The 27,074-nt window shown below is 42.7% G+C and overlaps 1 protein-coding gene across 1 annotated transcript in view; it reads right to left on the minus strand.

Moving 5' to 3' along the window:
* The window catches only part of ROS1 (ROS proto-oncogene 1, receptor tyrosine kinase), a 112,933-nt gene that overhangs the window by 61,216 nt on the left and 24,643 nt on the right, over positions 1-27,074 (minus strand). Inside the window, exons 8-20 of the mRNA XM_074947578.1 lie at positions 25,773-25,974; positions 24,898-24,974; positions 20,656-20,778; positions 18,754-18,938; positions 17,440-17,537; positions 16,069-16,580; positions 15,168-15,380; positions 14,375-14,485; positions 10,977-11,158; positions 9,849-10,040; positions 4,768-4,868; positions 762-976; positions 267-430 (exon numbers count right to left, since the gene is read on the minus strand). Coding sequence (XP_074803679.1) covers positions 267-430; positions 762-976; positions 4,768-4,868; positions 9,849-10,040; positions 10,977-11,158; positions 14,375-14,485; positions 15,168-15,380; positions 16,069-16,580; positions 17,440-17,537; positions 18,754-18,938; positions 20,656-20,778; positions 24,898-24,974; positions 25,773-25,974 — 2,375 coding nt within the window. The remainder of the gene's footprint in view (positions 1-266; positions 431-761; positions 977-4,767; positions 4,869-9,848; positions 10,041-10,976; positions 11,159-14,374; positions 14,486-15,167; positions 15,381-16,068; positions 16,581-17,439; positions 17,538-18,753; positions 18,939-20,655; positions 20,779-24,897; positions 24,975-25,772; positions 25,975-27,074) is intronic.

Raw genomic sequence — 27,074 nt, forward strand, 5'->3', positions numbered from 1 at the left:
CAAATGTGCTAAAATCAAGTGCAGATGACGTTTATAACTATGGTTCAGGTAGTCAAAGACATATTATGGTCGACATTGATTGGTTGTTAAATCAAAGTCATTCAAGCAAACTTCAGAAGAGTTAGAAGATCTGTCCATATATCTATAAAAGAAATACATAAAGGCACAATATGGCATAAAAGAACACAGACTATATGTCTAATTTTTAAAACTGTCAGTGTCTAGGAGCAATAATTCCAGATAATGGGAAGGAATCTCATCAATACCCTGGTCTGTAGAACCTTGGACTCCACACAGTAGAAGACAGTGCCCCATTCCACAGTTGTGGAAGCCTTCCAAAGGATGTGAAAATGTGAAGAATTCCCTTCAATCCTAAAGGAAGACTCCAGAATTGAATCTGGAATCACTTTGGGTGGAAATGAAAAGTTTCCTGTGGTCCAGAAAATGAGGAAAAAAATAAGAATTATGAACAACGGGTGGAATTTACAAATCTGCCTGTGTGATTTATGAGCACAAGTTCCATTAACTTCCATTAGTATATTATTAATAATAAAATGATTTTGTTTGTTTAGGCCACATCAGTATCATTTGGTTCTGTTTCTACTGGTTTATATAGTTACAAGTTACCCATCTCTATTCTGATCATTGTATTAACAAGATATTTGTATTCACATCTTTTCCCACTCAGATGTTAATAACCAAGAATGACAAGCTGAGAGTGGATACATTTTTAAAGTTCTGTCGATCAGAAAATCAAATACCTGGCAGAGGTTTAAGTGACCTCTGAGCAAGTGTAAAAGCTGCAAACTCTGCTGGTTGCGAAAAGGGGATGCTAACACTCTGATTGACTTCTTGTGCTGTAATGAACCGGTAGCCATTAATCCAGAACAGCCGTCCACTGTAATACAGCAGTGCACTATGGGATACTTCTGAAGAACTCCATTCTGCAAATTCAGTGACTACAGCATCACCACAACTGTGAAAATAAATATGGCATTACCTAAGCCTCAACTTGCTTTTTAAGGAAAAAAGGATCTATGCAATAAACTTTGATAGCTTCAACTTTATCCTTCGAGTTCTCCTTCCCCCTACAGAAATAATAAGAACAAATAAAAAGGTTCTTTCAGTTCCTGCCCCTCCCCTTCACTGAACATTCCTTAGTCTGATGCACCACTGGAGCACCAAACACAATACTTTGTTTCTTCAGCTCTTATAAGAAGACACCTTTAAAATGAAGTAAACATTTATGCTAAAATATTATAATTTATTCAAAAGGAGACCGTATGTTATAATTTATTAAAGATATCCCTGTTTTTCTGTATAACTGAAAACGATTCTCCCACTTTGATTGACAGGGGCCTCTAGATTAGTGTGCCATTGTCCAGAGGTGACCTTTCTTGTCCTTCTCTCTCCCTTTAATTTTCTGCACTGCAGCCTTTGCACTCCACTGAAATTCCCCGATGGCCTTGTAAGATATACAGACAGTGACTTCAAGTTTAAAGAGTGTTAGATCAGGTCCTATAGCAGGGGTGGGCAAACTGTGGCCTGGGGGCCACATCCGGCCCTTCAGACATTTTATTCCGGCCCTCAGGATCCCACTGGGGAGTGGGGTCCAGGGCTTGCCCTGCTCCGTGGCTCCGCGTGGCTCCCAGAAGCAGCGGCATGTCCCCCCTCTGGCTCCTAAGCATAGGGGCAGCCAGGGGGCTCCACACACTGCCCCTACCTCAAGTGCCACCCCCACAGCTCCCATTGGCCAGGAACCGCAGCCAATGGGAGCTGCAGGGGTGGCACCTGCAGTTGGGACAGCGTGCAGAGGTGCCTGAGGGGGGACATGCCACTGCTTCCAGGAGCTGCTTGAGGTAAGTGCCACCCAGAGCCTGCACCCCTGACCCTCTCCTGCACCCCAACCCTCTGCCCTAGACCTGATCCCCCTCCTGTCCTCTGAGCCTCTCGGTCCCAGCCCAGAGCACCCTCCTGCACCCCCATCCCAGAGCCTGCCCCCCAGCTGGAGCCCTCACCCCCCCACACACACCCCAACCCCATGCCCCAGTGCGGAGCCCCTTCCCACATCCTGAACTCCTAATTTCTGGCCCCACCCCAGAGCCCTCACCCCCTTCTACACCCCCCATTTGTGAGCATTCATGTCCCGCCATACAATTTCCATACCCAGGTGTGGCCCTCAGGCCAAAAAGGTTGCCCACCCCTGTCCTATAGGCTGGCCGAAGGGGTTCTCCCTTTCGCTCACTTGGTATAATTGCTGCCAACAGAGCACACAGAAGTACCAGTCCAGATGCCCACTCAGTGAGCCCAGCCAAGGGATGATGTCTCCACTAGCTAGAAGAAGTCCACTCTAACATCAGGCATGTCACAAAAGATGCTGCATTCTCCTCAAACCCAACTGCAGGCTCCCCTCCCAGTTGAAGGCCATGATGACTCCAGGATGATGATGATACCCACAAACAAATATGAAAGAGGGTAAGAGCAGTGAAAACTTAACTAAAGTTGCTGAACTAGGCCTGGCTTTTGGTGCCACAACAGAGTGGTTAGTTTCCCAACCTTCCTCTCTCATGCTCCTAGCAGAGAAAACAAATATTAAAGATACAGTGATCCATTCAGGACAAACGAGACATGGCTTTCTGCAAAGATCTGTGTGTGCACCTGGCAGAGTAGCTCAGTACAAACCTCCTCTGTCACACAGTCAGTTTCATATTCATTGTATGGGTTAGGGCCAATGGTAATGGAGACTTGATGTAAATGTCCCTCATCGACCTTGTTCAGCCCTCTGGGAAAGGCTCTTATTAGCATAGACACTAATTTCTTCTTCATTTTCTTGCTGATGTAATAAAGTTCACCTAGTCCTAAAAAGTATAAATAACTCACAGGCAATCCGCAACCAGCCAATCAGCAGCCACACAAATAATTTGCTGGAAAATCTCCAATGCACTGCCACATTATTTCCATATGAGAAATGCAACTCTATGCTCAGTCTCTAAACTTGGGAGCCCAATTCAGAAGCTCGGTCCCACCAGATGGTACACCAATCAGTACCTACCTATGCTCATTTTAGAACTTAAATGCAGAACTGAACATTCTGAAAATTGATCTCCCTTCCCTCACAGTTCCAGTGACAAAATGGACTTCCCGCTCACATTAGGAGCCCAATTCTGCTCCCACTGAAATGAATAGAAAACACGCCATTGGCTTCAATGGCAACAGGATCAGACCCCAAAGCTGATTGTCTTCAGGGTAATCTGCTCTTATTTATTAAAATCTATTAAACTTTCTTTCCAGCTGTATTAATGGTGATTTGATCTATCATGCTACTTCTAGGTATTCTCTGATCCCAATTTATCTTCTGGGCAACAGATTAGATAGATTACCAACACATCATTTTACCACCTTAGAAATATCTTTCAGCTTTGACACATGCTATCCAAAAGAGATTTGAAAGGCTCAGACATGCTGTTTGGTCCATTAAGATTGATTACTCCTACTCTCTCTGCTCTGGAATGCCAAAGATGATGATGTATGCCTTGCAGTTGGTTCACAACTGAGTTGCAAGTACAGCCCCTCACACGCAATCTAATCAATGTATTTTGATTGTTAGGTGTTCACAGTGCACTGGCCACCAGTGAGTCTGGGATCAATCTTAAAATTCAGTTGATTGCATACAGGGCTGGGTCTACAGTACAAGCTGGGGTTGTGATTCTCCTGCTCAGGTGCCCGTACTTGCGCTAACGGCCACTGAGCTAGCGCCAGCATAAATAGCAGCGTGGCAGCAGTAGCACTGGTAGGGGCAACCGAAGCACAGCTGAGCTGTGCCAAGTACTTGCCCGCTGGTTTCAGGTGGGTTTGTACTGGGCACGGCTCAGCCATGCCTCCCACGGCCACTACCAGTGCTGCCCCAGCCACACTCAATGAAAACTAGCACGAATATGCGTAGACAATCCGGGGGATTGCACCCCTAGCTCGTAGATTAGCTACAGCATAAAAGACTCCACATGAAATTTGTAGAGTTTCACTCTGAATCCTGTACAGTTGGACTTGCAGTAACTAAGAGAAGCTTTACATATGAAATGAATATAATTTAAAACCTTTGTAAGTAGTTTTCCTGTGCATCCACGGCACATGCAGAATGCATGATAAAGTGATATAAAGGGCTGACCAACACTCGTCTGACGTAATCTATGGAACTCACTTGTGGCTTTGCCATTTGTGAATAATGCAGCCATCTTATATTCATGGGGGTCAAAGGGACTACCATATGACTACTGGTTGCTCATGTGAGTAAGGGTTGCATATTCCAGGGCAAGGGCAAGGAGTATTAGTTGCTGCCCTTGATATTTGAGAAATGTCAGGTTTTTAAAATGATCCAGATTCAAGATAATATGGAAAACTGTAACAACTTATTTTCTAATGTTACAAGTCCAACATGAAGAGGAGTATGACCTCAACTGAATCAAGTGTCCATATCCATGCTGTTTCTATCACCATGAAAAATATGAATAACTTCCTGGTAACACAACACAGAGTTATCCATTAGCTACAGGTGACCATCAATTCTTCCTGTTTATTATTTGTTTAGCACAAACAATGTGTTCAGCATAGTACAATACACAAAAAATAAAGAGTTCCTGCCTCGAGGCAGTTACAGTCTAAAAAGCAGAAACACAGAAGAAAGGATGCAGTGAAATTCTGATTGCTCAATGTATTTGAGAGAGAGAGAGAGAGAGAGACACACACACACACACACACAGGTACCTTTACCTCTCTCCACAAAGTGATACTCTGTACAGATTTAGGCACAGGCTGTCTTGCACAAGCCAGTAGAGGAAGCTGTCACTGAGATCCAAGGTTAGAGCAACTACCTACAAGATAGAAAAATCCAAACAGCAAAGTGAACAAAATGAACACATCCTGGAAAAAACCCCTTCAATTCTGAAAGATATGTTGCATCATTATTGTTTGTATTATACAGCACCACGAAAAGAATGGCTCTTTACCAGAAAACAAAAATGACAAGTCTCTATCACAATGATTTTTTGGTCCAAATTAGACATAATATAAAAAGGGATAACAATAAACAATAAGTTAGTGTAAATCAGCATCATTCTATTGAGGTTAGCAGAGTGACACCAATTCACAGCAGCTGAGGATTTTATATAAAGTGTTTAATTATATTTATACGCATCTGCTATGTTGCGCATCCCTGTAGCACCTGAGGACCTCAGATATTACTGTAGCAGTATATCAGTTAATTAGTGAACCGTCCATACCTAAGGTTGCATAAACACCTCTGGCATTTTAATGTCCTTTGTCCAAAACAGTTTGTTGGTTTCCAATCTGAAAAGCAGTATCACTCTTTAGAGTAATATTTCACAGTCTCCAATTGTGTTTTTACAATTTGATTTTACATAGGCTATATCACTTCTGGGCAATCAAAAGAAGGGCATCTTGTACAGCGTCTGATCTCATTATTTATGGAAAATGATATGCTAATTAGTTGAAAAATGTTTAATTAAGGTTCACATTCAAAATAGCTAACTTTCAGTTAGAGCAGAGTGCCATCATTTTTATTTAGTAGTAACCTGAAAAAAACATTAGAGGACTCTTCTTGGCCCTTATCCCTACTCTCACCTACACGGCAGAAAAATAAGTTGTTGGTTTTTTTAAAATTAGACCAAATGTTCCAAACAAATCATATAATTTCGTACCTGCAGTTAACAGCGTGTGCAATACTGTATGCACAAACGATAGAAATAAGAATCTACTGACCTGGTTTGTGAGTGAAAATAAGATCTGCATCCACAAATTAGGTAGCTGAATTCTATCATATGAAACCTCAGCTAATTGTGCCTGCAAGTTGTTCAAGGTACAAAATTGCAAGTGCAAAATTAGAGATAGGTTGACACCACTCTGAAATTTTGCCTCAACATTTCCCAACCTCTACTCTCTTGTCAAATAATAGATCTACCTCATTTTTTAAAGTTAAGATTTAACTATGGATGTGAATGGAGCATCCATTCTTTTACTCTTCACTAATCAGATACAAAAAATGTTGGCATTAAGGAGAGAAAAACAAATGCCGTATCACGTACTCGGATCTCTGTTGGCCCGTATGCAATTCCCATCACATTCCTGTTGATATTGCATGTCAGAAAATCCAGGTTTGAATTATTGCTCTGGTAGGTTTCCTTTGTAAAAACTACTTTTGGTGTGTAGTCAGATTAGGATTATATACATTATTCCTTTTACCTGCTCTCACTGACATGTTCTACATCAAATTTTGTCTTCCTGTCTCTCATGAGCACCTCAGTCCCACATCTACGTGCTTTAGCCATTTTGGGCTCCTCTTTTCCCCTCTCCTTCTCTTTACCACTACTACCTTCTTCTACCAATTCAGGCTTGTCCATCTCCCTCCATCAATACTTACATTAAAGCAAAGAAAAATGTGTACTATTCATATTCAGGGGTCATGCAGTAATTTAACACCTCCCCTTTCATGTGCTACAAAAATAGACAGATTTTTTTCCATGGTGTGACAGACATTAATCTCTGAACATGATGTATAGTTGTTATCCTGCAATGTAACCCTATATCATAAGATGCAACATAAATTTAGCCTCTTGAAAAAACCTTTGATTTACCATATGTCATGAGGCAGTACTCAACAGGGTTCTGGCACATACTGCATGCAGCATGCTTTGCTGCTCCTTTATAATTTACTGACCTCACAAGCATATTGTAAAGATTAACTAATCAATGTTTATATGGCATTTTGAACATACTGGGCCAGATCCTCACAGCCAGTGTAAGTCAGAAGTCAACGGAGCTATGCCAAAATACACCACCTGAGGGTCTGGGTTACAAAGTGTTACCTAAGTGCTAAGTTTTGGATAAAATAGTTAGCCATCTCAGCCCTGCACAGTGAAATAGCAAATCAGAGATGTACTCCAAGACTCAGGTTTAAAGCCCAAAAGGTGAATAGTTATGGATTGTTGAAGATCTTGCAATGACCTATTTAATAATCTATTAATTTTGTTTTTAAAAAAGCTTAGTAAATTTCAGCAAAGAATTAGTTATTCGTAGAACTAAATTTACCATCTGCAGTTACAATAGCTAGAGGACAATAATAATTCTTATTGGCTGTTATATTGTTTGCATTGCGGTAACACCCAAAGGCCCCAATCACAGAAATGGTGACCGGAGTGACACGACAACAGCTAAGCAGGCAGCTGCAGAGTTGTGGCAAGGGCCTTGAAGTTGAGGATGAGAAGCTTGAAGTGGATGTGGGAAGCTATTGCAATGATTCAAAGAAATGGATGATAAGAAATGGAAAAGATTATTTTTTCCATTCAAAGAAATGGAAAAGATTATTTTTAATGTAGAAATTATCAATCCTTATGCGTCAGAGCAGAAGCTGATCACCAGGGAAAAATCTGATACAGCTAGGCATGGGAAATTGACATCTTCCATTGAAGAAGTCAGCACTGGCCAGCATCCAAGGTGGGGTGTAAGGCAGGTGACTGGATGGACCACTGATCCCTTGCACCATGGAAATATTTTTCTGTGTGACAAAAACTTCTTAATTCTTCAGTATTTAGGCTTATAATATGGTTGTTTTACTATTAGAATTTGCCATTTGATGTACTAGCTGAGACCTCTCACACAGAGTGGATGTAACAAAAAAGACCTATAAGATTAACTGACCTTTTGAATTGCTAGTCACTTTTAAAGGACAAACCCATTCTGCTCAGTATTTACGTTTTACATTCTAGAAACCCTGATGGTTAGTGGTTACTCTCTGTGGAGAAGAAAAATACTTTTAAAACTTTGAGGATTCCAGGAACTGTGGTGAAGGTAGCAGGAAGAAGTCAGTGGATTTGGAAACATCTGGAGTTCAAAAAGGATCTTTGATAATGAGCAGTATCTGTGTAAGACGGGAGCACATCTTGTATAATCCTAAGGAAAAACCTGTATCAGGAAGGGATGCATTTTAAAGAAAATATTTAAGATGTATGCTACAGCAGGTTGCCTTTTTTTGGTATTCTTGAACTCTTCAACAATAATTTGGCTATGACTAATCCAAGCTTTGAGAACAGGGACTTTTTCCCAAGCGAGTGATTCAGTACATGTCATGAAAGAAGACAGCTTTCAGCCAAGTGCTGATGAATATTCATGGTGCTGGACCTAAATGAGACTGCTAGTTCGCAAAGCCTTTTCATAGGGAAAAACAGTGCATTTAAAGATTTGCCCCATATCCTGGGCTGCTCCTGAAAAGTGCCCAACGCAGCTGAGAACGGGGTTGGAAAGGTAGCTTTGAGCCAAATTTGCACTCCCCTAATCTTGGGAGTGATGAGCATGGGCCAGTCCTCTGGCTGCATGGACTGCCAGTGTCCCCCAGGATCCATTCCTACAGACAGGGTTTTCACAGGGTATAGGGTCACAATGCCTTTCCCCCAGCTACCTCAGTGCTGAGAGAGCAGGTGACACAGAAATGGCTACTGTGGCTCCATATCAACTGACAATCCCTTCAAGAAAAAGGAATCCTCAAATGGCCGGATACATCTGCTGGGGAAATGGCAGAAAGCTGCCTTGATGCAATGGAGAATCGGGATCTTCATCTACTTTTTAGGTAACAACTTGCTATGATAAGACTAATTTGTTTGCAAGAGTCAAAACCGACCACTAGAGTAATTCTATTTTGGAACAGATGGGAAACTTTGGATACCACGTTGTCCATCTTCTTGCTTACAGACAGGTAAAATTCATGGGAGTGATAGCCTAGTTACTGGTTGTGACACAAAAGCCAAACAGTGGGTACAATGTGGGTAGAGATGGCAAAATGACTAGCAGGAAACAAGTAATACAATATTTTGCTCTAAATGTCATTTTAAACACTCAGGGCCAGGATTTCAATGGAGCCAAGGTGATTTACACCAGCTGAGGATCTTCAGGATCTACAGCGGTCATTATTAAAATGTCAATAGTTGCCAACAGTTGCTGCTGTACAAGGCTATTTTGTACAAGGTTATTTTCATTTTTGTTGCCCTTCATTGGAGAGAGTCCAGCGAAGGGCAACAAAAATGATTAGGGGACTGGAACACATGACTTATGAGGAGAGGCTGAGGGAACTGGGATTGTTTAGTCTACAGAAGAGAAGAGTGAGGGGGGATTTGATAGCTGCTTTTAACTACCTGAAAGGTGGATCCAAAGAGGATGGATCTAGACTATTCTCAGTGATAGCAGATGACAGAACAAGGAGTAATAGTCTCAAGTTGCAGTGGGGGAGGTTTAGGTTGGATATTAGGAAAAACTTTTTCACTAGGAGGGTGGTGAAACACTGGAATGCGTTACCTAGGGAGGTGGTGGAATCCCCTTCCTTAGAAGTTTTTAAGGTCAGGCTTGACAAAGCCCTGGCTGGGATGATTTAGTTGGGGATTGGTCCTGCTCTGGGCAGGGGGTTGGACTAGATGGCCTCCAGAGGTCCCTTCCAACCCTGATATTCTATGATTCTATGAGATACCACAGCTCTGTCCAAATGCAAAATAGCACACATTCTATGTGATAGCAGTAGGTAAATGATCACTTTCTAATGGCAGCCACTGAAATTTAAATTTAAAACTCAGTTAACACAAATATTGTTAAATACAGTTATTCAAACTTGTACCTCCATGATGATTACTCAATAAAGTAATAATTGTATGAATTAACCATTACGGTGCAAGTACAAGTTACACCAACTAACAAATGAAAGCCATATTGTTATATTTGATGTGACAAGTATTAATACTGACTGTACCCTATGCAGCTAGACACTAAAACACTCCTTTTAAAAGATCAGTCACCTGTTTACCGGAAAACCGTGGCTGCTCTTGTAATATAAAGTAGTGCTCTCCATTCAGTCTGGTGCTTTCCACTGTGTAAGTTGTAGCCCAGTACAGATAGCCATTGATTGCATCGACCACAAGATCCTTCACCAGGAACACAACATGCACCACAACATCTGTGTGTCCTACCAGCAGTGATTTTCTGTAGATCTGGGGGGGGGGGGGTGGAGAAAATAGCATAACACCTCACACATTATTTATCAGCCTAAAGCATCTGAATACATGTATATGACTATTTCACAGCTATTGATTTCAAGTGTTTAAAGTGTCAAATAAAAAATTATGCAAAATTAGTATTTAGGATCTGCTGTTAAGGGACAAAATCAAAAACTAAAACTTCTAATCCCTCTTATCGTTCCTTGTTTCACCAGCCTTCTGAGCGGATAAGAGTTCACATCCAGTTTGCACTCACTAAGCACAGCTGTAAATTAGGATGCAAGGTAGTGGAGAATCTAACCCTATGGTTCTCATTTTCAGAAGGGCCTCTAACTTTGCACTCAAGTAATTACAGGTACAATTTTATAGCACTGCATAAATTAGCACTCCATTTTTAATGCAGACCTATTTTATACAACTGAAATGGCTAAGCAACTGATTTGTGGGTGCATAGAGTGCATTTACAGTTTTGGGGCACAAAATATCAAAGTACTACATCAGAGATGACTTCTGAAAATCCACCCCTATATTTAACAAAACACCTAAAATTTGCTACACAAGGATCTAATGCGAGGATAAATATAAATGTACATCTCTTCATGAACTGAGATTCAGTTGGCAATCTTTAGCTGAGCACTAAGACTATGAAACTATTGTCAGTAGATTTTATTTGTATATTTTGCACCTGCAGTTCAGTAACCTGGCTTTAATTAATAATTACATTTTACCTCAAGCCCTTTCATAACTGGAAAGGGAAATATCTCAATGGAAAGAAAGGTGCAATTGCTACAAGTTGATCTACTATAGAAGTAAAGGGTCAACAGCAACTCAAGTTATAGGAGGTAGTAAACACCTTCCCAAATATTACTGAATGATCTTTGTTATTTATTAATTGCTTTAGTTTATCCTTAGTGTAACACTCTTACATACCGTATTTGCTTTGCCAGCCCAGTACAAATACTGACCCAACCAATCAAAGGCCAATATCCTTGCTTTTCTGATGTCAGATATATGAAACTTCGCAATGGCACCAGCTCGTCTGGTCAAGGACCACATATGAACTTCCCCCGCTGAGCTGCTCCAGTAGAGAGTGTCATTATACCAGTCCATGTCTTGAAGCAAGAAAAAGGACACTAGCAGCTATTTCTCAAATACGTCAATAAAACTACAATTTTTCAAGAACAATTAAAAATATCCAACCAACCAAGACCTTGTCTACATTAGCGGCTGCATGCAAGATGCCTGTTGCTATATGCCACTGTAAAAGGCAGGCTGCATCCACAGTGTGGTGTGTAGCTAGATGTGGCAGTGAAAGGCTCTGGCAGGGGGACGCAGTGGGGAAAAGTCTGGGGGCAGAGAGCTACCAGAGCCTTTCCCCACTGTCTCCCCCTGCCAGAGCCTTTCTCTGCTGCCGGAGCCTTCCACTGTGGTGTGGAAAGGCTTTGGCAGCAGGACATTACACTGCTGAAAATAGCCGTGTAGATGGGGAAGGCACTGCTTGGGCATGCAGAGAGCTGTGTAAAGTATATACCCTGGGGTACAGGTGTGTCTTTACTGACTCAAGCTGTGCCTCACTGCCTACACTGCTATTTATACCCATGCTAGGGGTCGTGCAGTGTCTGTCCTCTGTCTACACTTACGGCATTGTGTCTACCTTAAGATTGAAACAGGGCAAACCTGCTACAAATGCAGGAACAATGTACAAAGATTGATACAGCTCAGCTCTAAAACTCAATTGATAGCGAGATCGTCATCATGATCTATCTTACGTACAGCAATCACCTTACCACACGGACCTCATTTTCATGAGTGCAGCCCCACTGATTACAATACCACTGCATTACTTTGTAACACTGGGCTTACCCAGCTGTAGAGCTTAATTCATCCCTACTGTAACTCACACTCATGGCGTTTCACCAGGGATGAATTTGGCCCAGGGAGTGCAAGGAGCTCCTGCCTCAAGACTCAGTTCAGTTCAAACTGTTTCACTGCACATTCAAGTCTAGTCAGATGTGATGTGGTGACACAGGGAAGAAAGGAGAGCAGCAGAATACAGACCCTGGACTTCAGAAAAGCAGACTTTGACTCCCTCAGGGAACTGATGGGCAGGATCCCCTGGGAGAATAACATGAGGAGGAAAGGAGTCCAGGAGAGTTGGCTGTATTTTAAAGAATCCTTATTGAGGTTACAGGGACAAACCATCCCAATGTGTAGAAAGAATAGTAAATATGGTATGCGACCAGCTTGGCTTAACAGTGAAATCCTTGCTTATCTTGCTGATCTTAAACACAAAAAAAGAAGCTTACAAGAAGTGGAAGATTGGACAAATGACCAGGGATGAGTATAAAAATATTGCTCAGGGATGCAGGAGTGAAATCAGGAAGGCCAAATCACACCTAGAGTTGCAGCTAGCAAGAGATGTTAAGAGTAACAAGAAGGGTTTCTTCAGGTATGTTAGCAACAACAAGAAAGTCAAGGAAAGTGTGGGCCCCTTACTGAATGAGGGAGGCAACCTAGTGACAGAGGATGTGGAAAAAGCTAATGTACTCAATGCTTCTTTTTGCCTCTGTCTTCACGAACAAGGTCAGCTCCCAGACTACTGCACTGGGCAGCACTGCATGGGGAGGAGGTGACCAGCCCTCTGTGGAGAAAGAAGTGGTTCGGGACTATTTAGAAAAGCTGGACAAGCACAAGTCCATGGGGCCGGATGCGCTGCATCCGAGAGTGCTAAAGGAGTTGGCGGATGTGATTGCAGAGCCATTGGCCATTATCTTTGAAAACTCATGGCGATCGGGGGAAGTCCCGGACGACTGGAAAAAGGCTAATGTAGTGCCCATCTTTTAAAAAGGGAAGGAGGAGGATCCTGGGAACTACAGGCCACTCAGCCTCACCTCAGTCCCTGGAAAAATCATGGAGCAGGTCCATAAGGAATCAATTCTGAAGCACTTCGAGGAGAGGAAAGTGATCAGGAACAGTCAGCATGGATTCACCAAGGGCAAGTCATGCCTAACTAATCTAATTGCCTTCTATGATGAGATAACTGGCTCTGTGGATGAGGGGAAAGTGGTGGACATGTTGTTCCTTGACTTTAGCAAAGCTTTTGACAAGGTCTCCCACAGTATTCTTGCCAGCAAGTTAAAGAAGTATGGGCTGGATGAATGGACTATAAGGTGGATAGAAAGTTGGCTAGATTGTCAGGCTCAATGGGTAGTGATCAATGGCTCCATGTCTAGTTGGCAGCCGGTATCAAGTGGAGTGCCCCAAGGGTCGGTCCTCGGGCCGGTTTTGTTCAATATCTTCATAAATGATCTGGAGGATGGTGTGGATTGCACCCTCAGCAAGATTGCAGATGACACTAAACTGGGAGGAGAGGTATATACGCTGGAGGGTAGGGATAGGATACAGAGGGCCCTAGACAAATGAGAGGATTGGGCCAAAAGAAATCTGATGAGGTTCAACAAGGACAAGTGCAGAGTCCTGCACTTAGGACGGAAGAATCCCATGCACCGCTACAGACTAGGGACCGAATGGCTCGGCAGCAGTTCGGCAGAAAAGGACGTAGGGGTTACAGTGGATGAGAAGCTGGATATGAGTCAAGAGTGTGCCCTTGTTGCCAAGAAGGCCAATGGCATTTGGGGATGTATATGTAGGGGCATTGCCAGCAGATCGAGGGACGTGATCGTTCCCCTCTATTCGACATTGGTGAGGCCTCATCTGGAGTACTGTGTCCAGTTTTGGGCCCCACACTACAAGAAGGATGTGGAAAAATTGGAAAGAGTCCAGCGGAGGGCAACAAAAATGATTAGGGGACTGGAACACACGACTTATGAGGAGAGGCTGAGGAGACTGGGATTGTTTAGTCTGCGGAAGAGAAGAATGAGGGGGGATTTGATAGCGGCTTTCAACTACCTGAAAGGGGGGGTCCAAAGGGGATGGATCTAGACTGTTCTCAGTGGTAGCTGATGACAGAACAAGGAGTAATGGTCTCAAGTGGCAGTGGGGGAGGTTTAGGTTGGATATTTGGAAAAACTTTTTCACTAGGAGGGTGGTGAAACACTGGAATGCGTTACCTAGGGAGGTGGTGGAATCTCCTTCCTTAGATATTTTTAAGGTCAGGCTTGACAAAGCCCTGGCTGGGATGATTTAGTTGGGGATTGGTCCTGCTTTGAGCAGGGGGTTGCACTAGATGACCCTCCTGAGGTCCCTTCCAACCCTGATATTCTATGATTCTCCGATTCTCGTCTTTCACTTCCTTTCATCCACTGTCAGGTGCTCTGATCAATGCAGACAGGTCTGCTACAGGAACACTCAGCCTGGACAGTATTTACCTGAGACATTTCTTATATTAGGAGAGAAGAATTCTCCTGGCCCCAAACTATCCAACGGCTGCTTCCAAAGTCCGTCGTCCCCCACAGCCAAGATATAAGGTTCTTCTTCAACTGAGAAACAATGAAAAAGTTGTAACTATGCATTATTCCTGTTCCAGCAACCAGTATCAGAGGCGCATTGTGCTAAGGGCTGTACGAAAACATAGTAAGAACCAGCCTCTGCCCCTAGGAACTGTAAATCTCAATTCGCAAGAGAGACAAAGGCTGACAAAAAAGAAGTATGTGACACCCATTTTTAAATGGGGAATGGAGGCACAGAGAGATTAAGTGCCTTGCCCAATGCCCAAAATCTGTGGTGAAGCCAGGAACTGATCCCAGACCTCCTGAGCCTCACTCTTAACTATGAGCCCCTCCTTTCCTTTCCACATATGTTATTCTACATAAGCTACGTTTAAATAAATATTTCAACAGTGTACATGTTACAGCCATTGTACACATGCTTGCCGAGGGCCTTTTGCATTTCCCCAGCAAGCCACTCACTCCCATTCATTACATGGTGACGGGGATACTCAACTGTTTCTGACGGTGCGCCCATGCTCAGCCACCTGCCACTGGTGGTCTTCAGATGCCACCCTTTGCACTGGTCCCCAAGCACTTTAAAGGAGGTCCCAGCTGCTCATGTCACTTCAAAGGAAGTACTATGTGGAGAGTAGGCACAGCAGAGGATTGAACCCCTGGTGGAGAGTATGCACAGGACAAGTTTCTCCTTACTGCTCAATAAAGTAGTTCTTACCTTCTTTTAAAGTGGTGCCCCTAAAAGACTCTGTCCAGGGTCCTTCTCCAGCAGGAGATAGAGCTCTCACTGACACCTCGTATGTTGTGGAGTAGGTCAGCCCTTTCATTGTAAACCTAGTGTCACTGATACTGGAGACAACCCGATCCTCATCAGCACCATGTTGGGCTGATACCTTCACAATGTAAGTCCAGTTCTGCCAGGCGGAAGGACCTGAACGGCGCAGACAATCACATTATTGGACAAGAAACTACTTCAACAGAAGCCAGGAAAACTGCAGTTTTAGAGACCCATTTCAAAGCTCCCAATATCAGAGATATCAGCCAGGGAGAAAATTAAAAACTAGTACAGCTTTAGTCCCTGGTGCCATGGGGACAGCATGCCCTTCCCAACAACCTAACCGGGAGTGACAGGCAATCTCCACAGCACTAGCTATGTTTCGCGCACCACGGTACAAACACACTTGCGTGTGTGGTAGAGCTGATAGCAGACTTTGCCAGCCAGCAGCCACCATGTGTGACTCTCCGTAGATGTGTGACAGTACTGTGATAGCAGCAGTCAACACTGCAGTCATTACACACCATGATTTAAGATGCAGCCTTTTTTAAACCCTGCAAGACAGAAAGACTGTGAGTGACTCACTCAAGTAAGCCTCCATTAATTTGGCCAGATGTGTTCTTTATTTTATCTTTAATCTTTGCTTAAAATTTTGGCAGCTTTATCATAAACTATTGGGCCTGGTTTTTCTCTCGCACCTGTTTCATATTGATGTAACTCCACAGATTTCAGTAGAGTCACTTCTGATTTACACCAGTGTTAGGGAAAGGAAAATCAGGAAGATATTTCCATTAAGTACACTTGAACGTGGACTGGACCTGTAGGATGGAGTAATTGAACTTACTGGTTCCAATAGTAGGTTCAGGTGGTCTCCAGCAGACCACAGCTTGGTCTGATCCAAACAGCACTGTGACAAGCTGGGGATGAGTTGGCAAAGGATAAGGCTGCGTTGCCGCACCATAAGAAAGCAAGTTGTTGTATCCAAAATAATCGGCCTGGGTAAAATCGCAATCCACCACAAATTCATTAAAGGCTTTGATCCCAGTTGGAGACAACTCCTCGCGGAAAACTGCCCTGCCGTCTGTGACAACGAAAGTATTATTCTCATAAACAAAGCTCTCTATGTCTCTAAATGAAACTTGAGGTCGCAGGATATTAAATTCTGAGCCATCCAGAAAACCAGACACAAAGGATTGATTGATTTTGTTGAAGTAAATTAGTCTTTTGGACTGGAAGTTTATCACAAAGTCTTTCAGAGTGTCGCTTCTCACAATTGGCAAAGCTTCAGGGACCTGACCAGGATAGACTGGGAGGTTTGCCCTGTAAATTCCATCCTCCAGCAGATAAAAGATATACCTAGCAATGGAACAAAACAGCCCACGGTAGTTACACCATAGAACACAGTGTAGATGAGTCACTGATATTTTAGTGGTCTATTGGCTCAGAGACACACCTGTCCTTCTAAAAAAATATAGGGAAATTATTTTGGTTCATATTTATTTATATCCTATGAGAATTAAATACAGGAAGCCCAATTCTCAGCCAATATAAAATAAAACTACATTGATTTACACTGGCTGAGGGTCTGGCCCACCATTTATATAAGAAAAACTTAGCAAAACTTGACAACAGTCAAGCTGGTGTGCTGAGCCTATCATGCTGATCAATATTGCCTTCTTGTTTCCTTGTGCTCCCACCCCCCTCTGTCGGTAACCATCTGTTGTCTCTTGTCTTATACTTAAATTATAAGCCCATTGGGGCAGGACTGTCTTTTGTTGTGGTTGTACAGTGCCTAGCACAATGGGGTCCTGATCCACAACTAGAGCTCCTAGGTGATAACAGTTATACAAATAATAATGAGAAGAATAATGAAAAGAGCACTCATATAATAGCTCCAATGTTAGACACAGATATTTAAAATTCAAACAATTGTTTTGATGAAAGAATTCAATGTCTTTAAAAAAAATACAATGCCTCCAAAGCCTTCACACATTGGAAAGACTTCATACCCTGAAACAAATCGAACACGATGAGGAGTGAGCAAGCTGAAGAACAACAGAGGAGCAAGCTTGGCAGTCTGTACGACTGGGGCAGGAGACGGCGTGGGGACGGTTTCTGAAGAAATTAGTAACTGGATAGCTAACCAAGTGAAGACGATTGCTGAAAAGATCAACAGCACATCTGACACCAAGTCGTCAAAGGAGAAAAAACTTACCCATTATATGGATCAGCTACAATTTTCTTAGGGGAGGTAATGGAAGGAAAAGTGATATCTTCAGCTACAGTGCAGTTCTCTAAATTACAGACACATACCTAGGGAATCAGAATAAAGAGAAAGGCTCCTGGGTATCAGTAGGATGTTTACTGATGAGCAGCAACATGACCTGAGCATTCTACAGGGAACCACAGAGACAGACACTAACCTAAGGCACTTCCAAGCATCTGCATTTCCAGTCATTCAATTACAAGGCTTGCTCACTGTGCCAAGCCTGAATGCATCCGTTAATGCTTACCATGAAGGAACTGTCCATTCACTCTGCACTTACCTTGCTGTCTCCAAGCTGGAGGAAAACGAAGGACCAGATTTTGGGGTCCAGCCAAGCTATGCTTTTAGCAGGACCTGACAGGGGCGGGGAAGAGGTGGTTTACAACTACCTTTGTGCTGATCCTGTGAGCAGCCTGGGACAGGTTTGTCCTCATAACTTTTTTAACTTACCTTAGCTGCAATGGACTCCTACAGCCATTGTTTTAACCTAGGGCTACCAGAGTGCAGACATCTCTGGCCACATCTCATCCTGTACCTATAAGCACCCTGGGCAATAAGTGGAGAGTGGAGTGGCATGGCATGGCACTGGCACAAGGAATCCCTGTTTATGGCAGTTTTCTCACCCTTTGTCTCATATGCATGAGAGGAGCAAAGGAGCCAACCAAGACCTCACCACTAAAGTCATTAAAGTTTCAAGACTGAAGAATTAAATGCAGGGCTGCCATCTATTTTTTCTCTCAGGACAAAACAGCTGTGATCCTGCATCACTTTCATCATCACAAGAAAATATTGAGCACTTCAATCTCTCGTATCACTTTCATTCTATTTGGTAACTAACTACTTCTCGCAACACCCCTGCAAGGTACAGTAAGAAAGCACTGTACACATGAGGAACTGAGATCTAAAGGTTAAATGACTTGCCACCGAAGGCATGAGCCACGAGTGGAGTCAGTCTCGGAAATGACATGACTTTTTCTTTCATGAGGATAAGAATTAGCTAAGAAGCTGGAATTCTAAGACGTCAGTTTACTTTTAACGTGACCGGAGATGCCTATAGACCCCAGTAGAGGCAGATGTTACTATTTTGTTCTATTCCTTTGACCAAAAAAAAATGATCACATTAAAAATAAAAACGTTATAATAATCAACCGTATGCCATACACCCCTACCATAACCCCTGAGCTCTTTATTGCTATATATAAAATAGGGCACACATGCGTAGTTCATGAGTATTAAGAAAATAATTAAGCTCCGGAGCCCAACCTTTCCATTCATGACAAAGTACATCCGCTGGTAAAGCCAGTCGACTGAGATTGATGTAATTTTCCCTGGGCCTGCATAAAAGAGCTTTAAATCGGACACCTCAGACATGCTGGCAGCTCCTTTCACCCAGATCGAATTTCCCTCTGAGAAATAGACAACCCGCTGGTAAATATTCACAGAAATCCCTAGAAATAGCAAAAACAACACACACACACACACACACACGGTTAATATGAGAAACACATTTAGATTTTTCATTACTTTTTAAAAATAAGGCCATAGAATGTGGTGAGCAGCTCTCAGTCTGAACCCTTACGTGACCTGAAAAAATATTAACATTTCTCTCCCCCATTTCTAGTATTTATTCCCATACTATACAATATTTCCCACAGTCCTTGAAAGTGGCACGATTGTACACAACGGCCCTTAGAACTGATACTACAGTGGGCACTGCAGAAAACCCATGAACAGATTAGCTAGAAAGACAAATTAGTGGGTAGACAGACCAATCGACAGCAATTCACCCTACCTGGGGCCCGAAGACGCAATTTGCATCCCACCACACAAAGCACAATTCACTCTGCTCCAAGGTGGGGGCTCATCCCCTGAGAGAGAAATACCGGTCTCTGCACCACCACCATGTGATGGGCGATTACTGCAGCCTGAGGCAGCTTTCATTTCTGCTGGGTACAGCATCCCAAGGAGCCCTGTTGGCACCCTTGTTAGGATAGGAGCCCAGATACCTGTCTTATGTCTCATGCCCAGACAAAGCATCAGTGGACACACGGGTGTTACAGCAGCGTGCAGCTATAAACAATTATGCTCTAAACAGTTATGCTACCGTGCACGGACTAGCCCATGATTGCTTAGCTCCTGGTTAACCAGCAGTGACGACAACGTAGCCATATACTGCTGAGGCAGAAGGGGCTGAATCAGCACATTCTCCAGCTCTCCTGGCCACATCCTTTCCCCAGCAGTGCTGACCATTTCTAGGTGGTGCAGGCCCCCTCATGCATTCCACCAGGTCAAGGGAGGCTGTGGCCATTTTCTCTCCCTCTATCTACACACACCCCTAAAGGACATTCTTCTGCCAGAAATCAGAATAAACCAGGAGTGAAACTGGCCCAATATGTCGATATCCCTGAGAGCACACTCCCCTCTACTGTCTTCCTTTCTGGTTATGGCTCAGTGAACATCAGAAAGTTCAGAGATTTCATTTGCAAAGGCACAACATCTTCAGCTGTTGAGCTGTACCTACACCTGACCATTGCGAGATTTCTCTCTCTCCTGGTTCCTCCTTCTTCACTGAGTCCCTCCACTGCCTAACAAGCCTGCCACCCATAGCAAACCTCCCTCCACATTGCAGTATATCTCACCCACCAGATTTCTTTTTTGCCTCTCTTTCCACAGTTTCATTCAACAGATTCCTGGTGCCCCTTGAACTCCTTCAATACATACAATTGGTATCTAAAATCATTTCAAATGTCTGGGTAAAACCGGTAAGAGTTTGAGATCACCCACATTGCTACAAAGAGGAGACTGCAGCTGCATGGAGGAGTGGTGGTCTTGTAGTTATAAGGCATGAGACTGGGATTCAAGAGATCTTACTTCAGTTCAAGGTTCCACCAAAGATCTCTTGGGTGACCTTGGGAAAACCACTTAATCTCCCAAAGATAACATTTTCAAAAGCACTCAAGTGAGTTTGGATTTCGTTCTACTGACTTGCAACGAGCCTTATGCTCCTAAGTGCCCAAGTCACTTTTGATAGGCTCTTTTGATAACTCTGCACTTTGGCTCAGACAAGCTTCCTACCTCACACTGGTGTTTGGGAGGCACTTGCATAATGCAGTAGTGGGAGCTGTATCAGTACCTACAGTGGAGAGAGAAAGAGAGAGAACTGACCTGTAATATTGTGGTGTATGATGTCATTCTGAAGGCATTGTGCGACTTCCAAGAAAGATTCCGTGGATCTCTTTCTTAGAGATTGGTTTCTGGCTAGAAAGAGCCATTTCACTTTTTCCTTAACTGATAATTAAAAAGACAATTTTAAAATCAAGCTAGAAGACAGAAATGAAAATCAGAGGGCAATTTTCCTAACTTGTACATCATTAATCCACAATTCACCATTTGCATGCCCACACACATCCACAGACACAAGGCAGTCCACCACCACATCCAGCAAAAACATAATTCCTGAGTGCTGCAATGATATGCAAAGTTACTAAGGCTAGACAACTTTTGCGAAATATATACTTTCCTGCTACACAGCTTATCATCACTGTTTCAGTGATTCACAGGGGACAAAAGGCATTCGGCCACATAAATCGTATGTGGGGCCCAATCCAGAAGGCGCCCTCTGAGCACACCTACTGGATTGGTCCCTTCAGGAGAGTTCACACAAAACAGCCGGGACGGGGAGAACCCACCTCATAACTTTTAGCCCAGTGGTTAGGGTACAAAGTTGGAATGTGGAAGACCCCTGTTCAAGTCCCCCCTCTGCTTGAGGAGGAAGAGGGCTTTGAACAGGGATCTGCAACCATCCCTAACCATTGGGCTATGAGATATTTTGATGTGGGGCTCCATCAGTCTCTCCTGTTGAAGCTGTTAACTGTGGATAAATAATTAAAGAGTCATTGGAGCAGGAGGGACTGGACCCTGCAGTGGAAGCTTATGTTCAACTGGTTATCTACCATGACCCCCAAGTCCTTTTCAGAGTAACAGATTTCCAGGATACAGTCCCCTAGCTTATAGAAACAACCTACATTCTTTATTACTAGATGTACAACTTTGGATTTATCTGTGATATAACACATGTTGTTCAAATGAGCTCACCTTACCTAGCAACCCAGGAGAGTGAGACAGGAACTTGGGAGAGAAAGGGAAATGAGGTTCTTGCTGGGGAAAATATTGTGATGAGAACTATGATCTTTAGCTAGATCAGAAGCAGTGGGTGAAATAAGGAGCAAAGATCTTGGGTCTGATTTGCCACTGTGTTAACCTAGTTTTACACTGGTATAATTTAATTCATTTCAAAACTAGGGTAACACAGGGGAAATCAGGCCCCATGCCTTCATGTACAGGTAAATTCTGTCTTCCAGTACAGGAAATGTTGCCGAGTGATTAAAGAAGGGGAAGCGCAGGGACAGCAATTGCACCTGGCTTCTGTGTTGGGAGCAGGGAGGAAGCAATTTCCTTCTCTGTGAGATTTATATAGCAACTACCACTGTTATATGTAAGCACTACACAAAATTGCCCAAAAGTCCAAAATGGAGGGGTTTTTTTCCTCTCTCCAGTCTTCCGGAGCAGAGGAGAATGGCTTTGTGATGCAGGGTTTGTAGTTTGGTTTGTTTGCATCTTTCAGAATTGTTATTATAATATTTTTAAAAAGAGTATCAGTTCTGTGGGCTATATCAAATGGCGTGTTTTGAAGTTTGATCTGAACGCAATCAGACTTGGATTCAGTCTGATTCCTTCTGGCAAAGAGCTCCATAACCAGCATCCCAACTCTAAGAATGCTCTCTTCCCACTGCTTGGTATTTGGAACCTGGACCTATTCAGCTACATCATCCCCCAGGAACACAGTCCTCTCAGGTAGTTTTGAAGGGAAAGGCAGCCTTTGTGGTGGTTAAATCCCTATACTTCTGCCCCATACCTATATACCTGCACAATGGCCAGACACAATCTTTTTAATGTATGGGATTCAAATCCTAAGTACTCAGAGATCTTCCTTTATGTAAGAAAAACCACTGAGGTCACATACAGGGTGCTTGTCACTCGCTGTTCAATGCCTCTAGGAAGGTCAGGAATTGCCGTTGCAGGGCATCACCTGCTGCAGATGAATGAGTTACCGGCTATGTTGGGCCCTGGGTGTGGGGCGAATTGGTCAGGAGAAGCTAGAGGAAGGCCCCTAGTGGATGCCCAGGCCCCTCACAAGGGTTTGGGACAGACTCATGGCTGGCAGCACCAAACACCATTCTGTATTTGACATAGGCTTGAAGAGGTCCAAGTTATATCATCATGCAAATCATATACATATTGTTAGAATTCAAATACGCAAATGGACAAACTACAGTCTGATGTGGCAGCTACTGAGGGTTTGTTTAACACTAGAAATTTTTTAAATTAAAATTAATTGGTTGTCACTTAACTCAAGTTAACCAAACCATTGGTGCATCCTAACCTGGAGACTCCACAAATGCTGGTTCCAGGACACACATTTTTGTGATCAGGGCTCTGTTAACCCTGGAACAAATGTTAATGGAGTGTCCAGTCCAGCATGTACCAGTGTATTAGCCAACTTGAGTCAACTGGCAATCAACTAACATGAGTTTAAAAAGCACTAATGTAGACACAGCTTCAGTGTCTGCAACCCACAGAAGGTGGATGAGGATACAGGAACAGAGTTAAGGCTACTGTTGTAACCTTCATGGAGAATTTCCTGAGTTTCTAGCATTTAGTTTTTTTAAGTTTGGTAACAATGCTTTTATGACCATCCATAACTCTATCTTAATATATTTCTCCCTGGGAATAAATTAATATTTGTAAAATATCTTACGAGACTCAGATAGATAGGTGGATATGATGTATTGTTTTTTGTATAGTGAAATGCCATTAGTGGGGGGGAAGAACAAAGGAAGAGAAATAGCCAAAAAAAAAAAAGGATATGATCTGATGTTGTTTTGCATGAGATCATTCAGGAATTTTTTACTTGAAAGTCTAATGTGAAATTTGTTTGTGATGCTTGGTCAGAAAGGGTTAAGCATCCTGCAGGATAAATGACTCAAATTCAACCCTTAAAGACATACTGGTAGATAATGTTTGTGGTTTTGTGTGTTTACATATATAATGGTAGAGGTTAACAATGTAATCAAACAGTCCCTGTGTATACTGTATTCTGTTAATTCAGAGATCAAAAGGACATCTTAACATTTAAATGAACTGTAAACATAAGATATCGCTGTATTCATCTCTCTTTGAAATGTATAGCAAATCACCTGAGAATGATGGAAAACGAACAATTGCCTTATGTTAATCTGTGTAGATAATTACTGGTGATGCTTAGGAAATGGGTCCACTTCAAAGTCCCCATAAGTGCCTATCGTTCACCTAAGAACTGTCACAAGAGGGCCTAAAACTGTATATAAGACCCTTGGGGCCTGATCCTGTCATCTCAATCTGCTTGAGGCTTCATGCAGGGGAAGCTCAAGCCATAGGGCTGAGATCCCAGTTCCGACTGGATCACCCTGAATATAAATATTGGACTATAACCTATGAACTAATTTTGTGATTACAAAGCTCACCATCTCTGCTATGAATCTGAACCTCAAGAATTGTACTCATGTCTGAATGAATACTGATCTTTTAACCAATACTCACTCTTTTCTTTTTTAATAAATTTTTGTTTAGTTAATAAGAATTAGCTGTAAGCGTGTATTTGGGTAAGATCTGGAATATTCATTAACCTGGGAGGTAATATGTCCGATCCTTTGGGATTGGTAGAACTTTTTTATATGATGAATAAGATTTTCAGTAATCCTCATCGTGTCTGACTTGGGTATCTGGGTGGAGGCCTGAGGCTGGGTTACTTTAAGGGAACTGTGTTGTTGGCTTCTAGGTAACCTGTGAGGTATTGTAGAAGCTGTTTTGTGCTGGCTTGGTAAATCTAAGTATTGGAATATCCACCAGTTTTGGGAATTGGCCACCCCATTCTTTGCAGTTCACCCTAATTGAGTGACCTCAGTTGGCTCCCCTGTGGCCCTGGTCACAGTGTTAATATTAACATGAATTCCCCACATGCTGCCACTGATACCATGTGTTCCAGAAAATGAAAGCATCTTCTGTTAAACACTCATTCACACCCATTTGATACTGGTTCACCTTTTTGTCACTTGTACCAGCCTGTGTTTTTGTGCCCAACAACCAAGCTGTTGTTGTTACTACATTTATTACCGTAGTGCCTAGAGACCAACCAAGAACAGAGCTCCATTGTATAGGTGCTGTATAAACCCAGAGTAGAAGACTGTTGCTTCCCCAAAGAGCATACAGTCTAACTATCATTCTTTTCTGCTGTACACCCCATAATCCAGGTGAACCAGAATTAGTTACCAGTTACTAGGAAATATAAGGAATATGTTGCATGTGTACCTGTGGGTTCTGGAGTAGTGATATTAGCTTCTGCAGGTGGCCCGTCACCAACCTCATTTACTGCTACGATGGTAAACCTAAAGTAAATCAAAGAGAGATCTTACGGAACGTTATAAATGCTCGAAAAAATGCCTTCTCAACTAGAACTTACTTACTCACGTACTTTATCATGTTTCTCCTTCAGTGAAAAAAGCTGCTGAAATAAAGTCATTCAGGGACAAATTCTAATACAAATATAATCACATGAGGATTTGAACTCACTAGCTTTGCAAGATAAGGTAACACAATCTAATAAATTACATAGCTACCCTATAGCTATAGCTCTGCTGCCCTCAGAGTTATGTGGGCAACTCAGTTTCATCTCAAGGGAAGATCTATAGTCACCTTTGAGAGCAGAACGTGGCCTTTGGAGTTTAACTAAACTGAAGGGAAATTTACAAATGCTAAATTAATTAGAAGAGGGCTCCCCTATAATTCTCTGAATACAACAGAAATGTGCACCAAGAGGGGGGAAAATAAGAATATAAAGGTTACTGAATTCAAAATTCCACATTCTGGCACTGCATCAGATTGTCACCCCACTCCCCAAATTGATTTGCTTTTGCCTAAGTTCTGATCTCAATTATACATGAAGAAATCTAAAACAACTCCATCAATTTAAATTTGAGATATGTCAATTTTCACAATAGCACAACAGAGAAGAGAATTTTGCCCACTGATTCTGCAAAAGCAGTGTTAACGTGCACTCTGTTCTGTCAGTCAGAACCACTCTCACCCCACATACACACACAGATTTCTGAATTGTAGGAACTCTACTGCCCACTTTATGACACCAAGGGCACACTCTGTCCAGCTGATCACCTTTTCTTTTGTACCTGTAAGTGGTGTTTGGAAAGGTGGAGTAGAACTGGAAACTTTGACCTCTGGATGCTGTGCGCAGTTCCTGCTTTTCACTGGTTAACAGTAAATTATATCCAACAATCAATCCACTGGGGAAAAGTGGTGGAGACCAACTGACTTCCACGGTTTCGGGCCCTGAACTTTGAATATCTTTAATGATAGGAGCTGAAACAGGAACTGTAAAAGACAGAAATCGTTTACTGTAGACATGGTTTTTCAGAAGTGATTTTTTGGGGATGGCTGGGAGAAGATGTGGGGGATGAGTTAATATAATAGTCCATTCTTGCTGGTGTTATATGCTGCTGAGAAGTTAAATAGTAGAGCCAGGATCATGTCCTGGAGTTTCATGCATGGAAGATGCCCTCCATGCAGCATCATGGAAGGTGGAGAGTGCCAATTTTGTGTGACATTCTTCCCCTTTCCTGGCCTTTTATGCCTGCCCTTCACTGACTGTTCCAAGCAAAAGGGGCTCTGCAGAATTCTAGGAACTGGGGCAGGAAAGGGTCAGCTCTATGTGGCACCAGCCTCTGCTCAGTGCCTGTTTTTCCATGCTGGACCCTTAGATTCCTTCTCAGATGTTTATGGGGTGATCCAGCTACACAAAGGAAAGGGAGGCAAGAACCACATTGCTACAGGGTGGCTTCTGATTCCACACAGAATTAGGTTCCCAGACCCACAGATCCTGAAATCCAGGGGTCTGGTGGGCGCTTGGCCTCCAACATCCACAGCTCCCCCAAGTCCCTCCCACCAAAGGGAAAATATAGAGAAGTCTCCATGAAGTACATCTCACAGAGTTTTATTCCTTCCTTTAAATAAATCCTGTGGGTTTTTCCATGGGAGGATGCAAACTGGCCCAGGAAAATTAAAACATCAACATTTCATTTAGGGACAAAAAGCACATTCAAACCTTTTATGACATTATATAGACATACATAGTTTTCCCCCCACATGTCTCAGTATTTCTTAGTTTTGCTCCAAGGGGAAAGCAAAAAAGTATTGCAAGGAAAGCACTAAATGGGGTAGAATAAATCTCATATAATCCATAGACAAGTTTCTGATACATCATAAGACCCAAACGTAACCACGGAGATGCCCCAGTAGTGTAAACGTCAAGTCTGGAATGCTTACACTCAGTGATGTTATGGAGAGCACTGACAGGAACCCCTATTTTTAATCTTGCCAACAAACTGAAAGACTGAGGTGATCTCTCTGCCTGTAATGAATCACTTTCCATCTTTTTTTTTTTTTTTTTAAAGATCTCATGGATACTGTTGAGT

This window comes from Natator depressus, chromosome 3, assembly GCF_965152275.1.
Source record: "Natator depressus isolate rNatDep1 chromosome 3, rNatDep2.hap1, whole genome shotgun sequence".
In the NCBI taxonomy this organism is placed as follows: Eukaryota; Metazoa; Chordata; order Testudines; family Cheloniidae; genus Natator; species Natator depressus.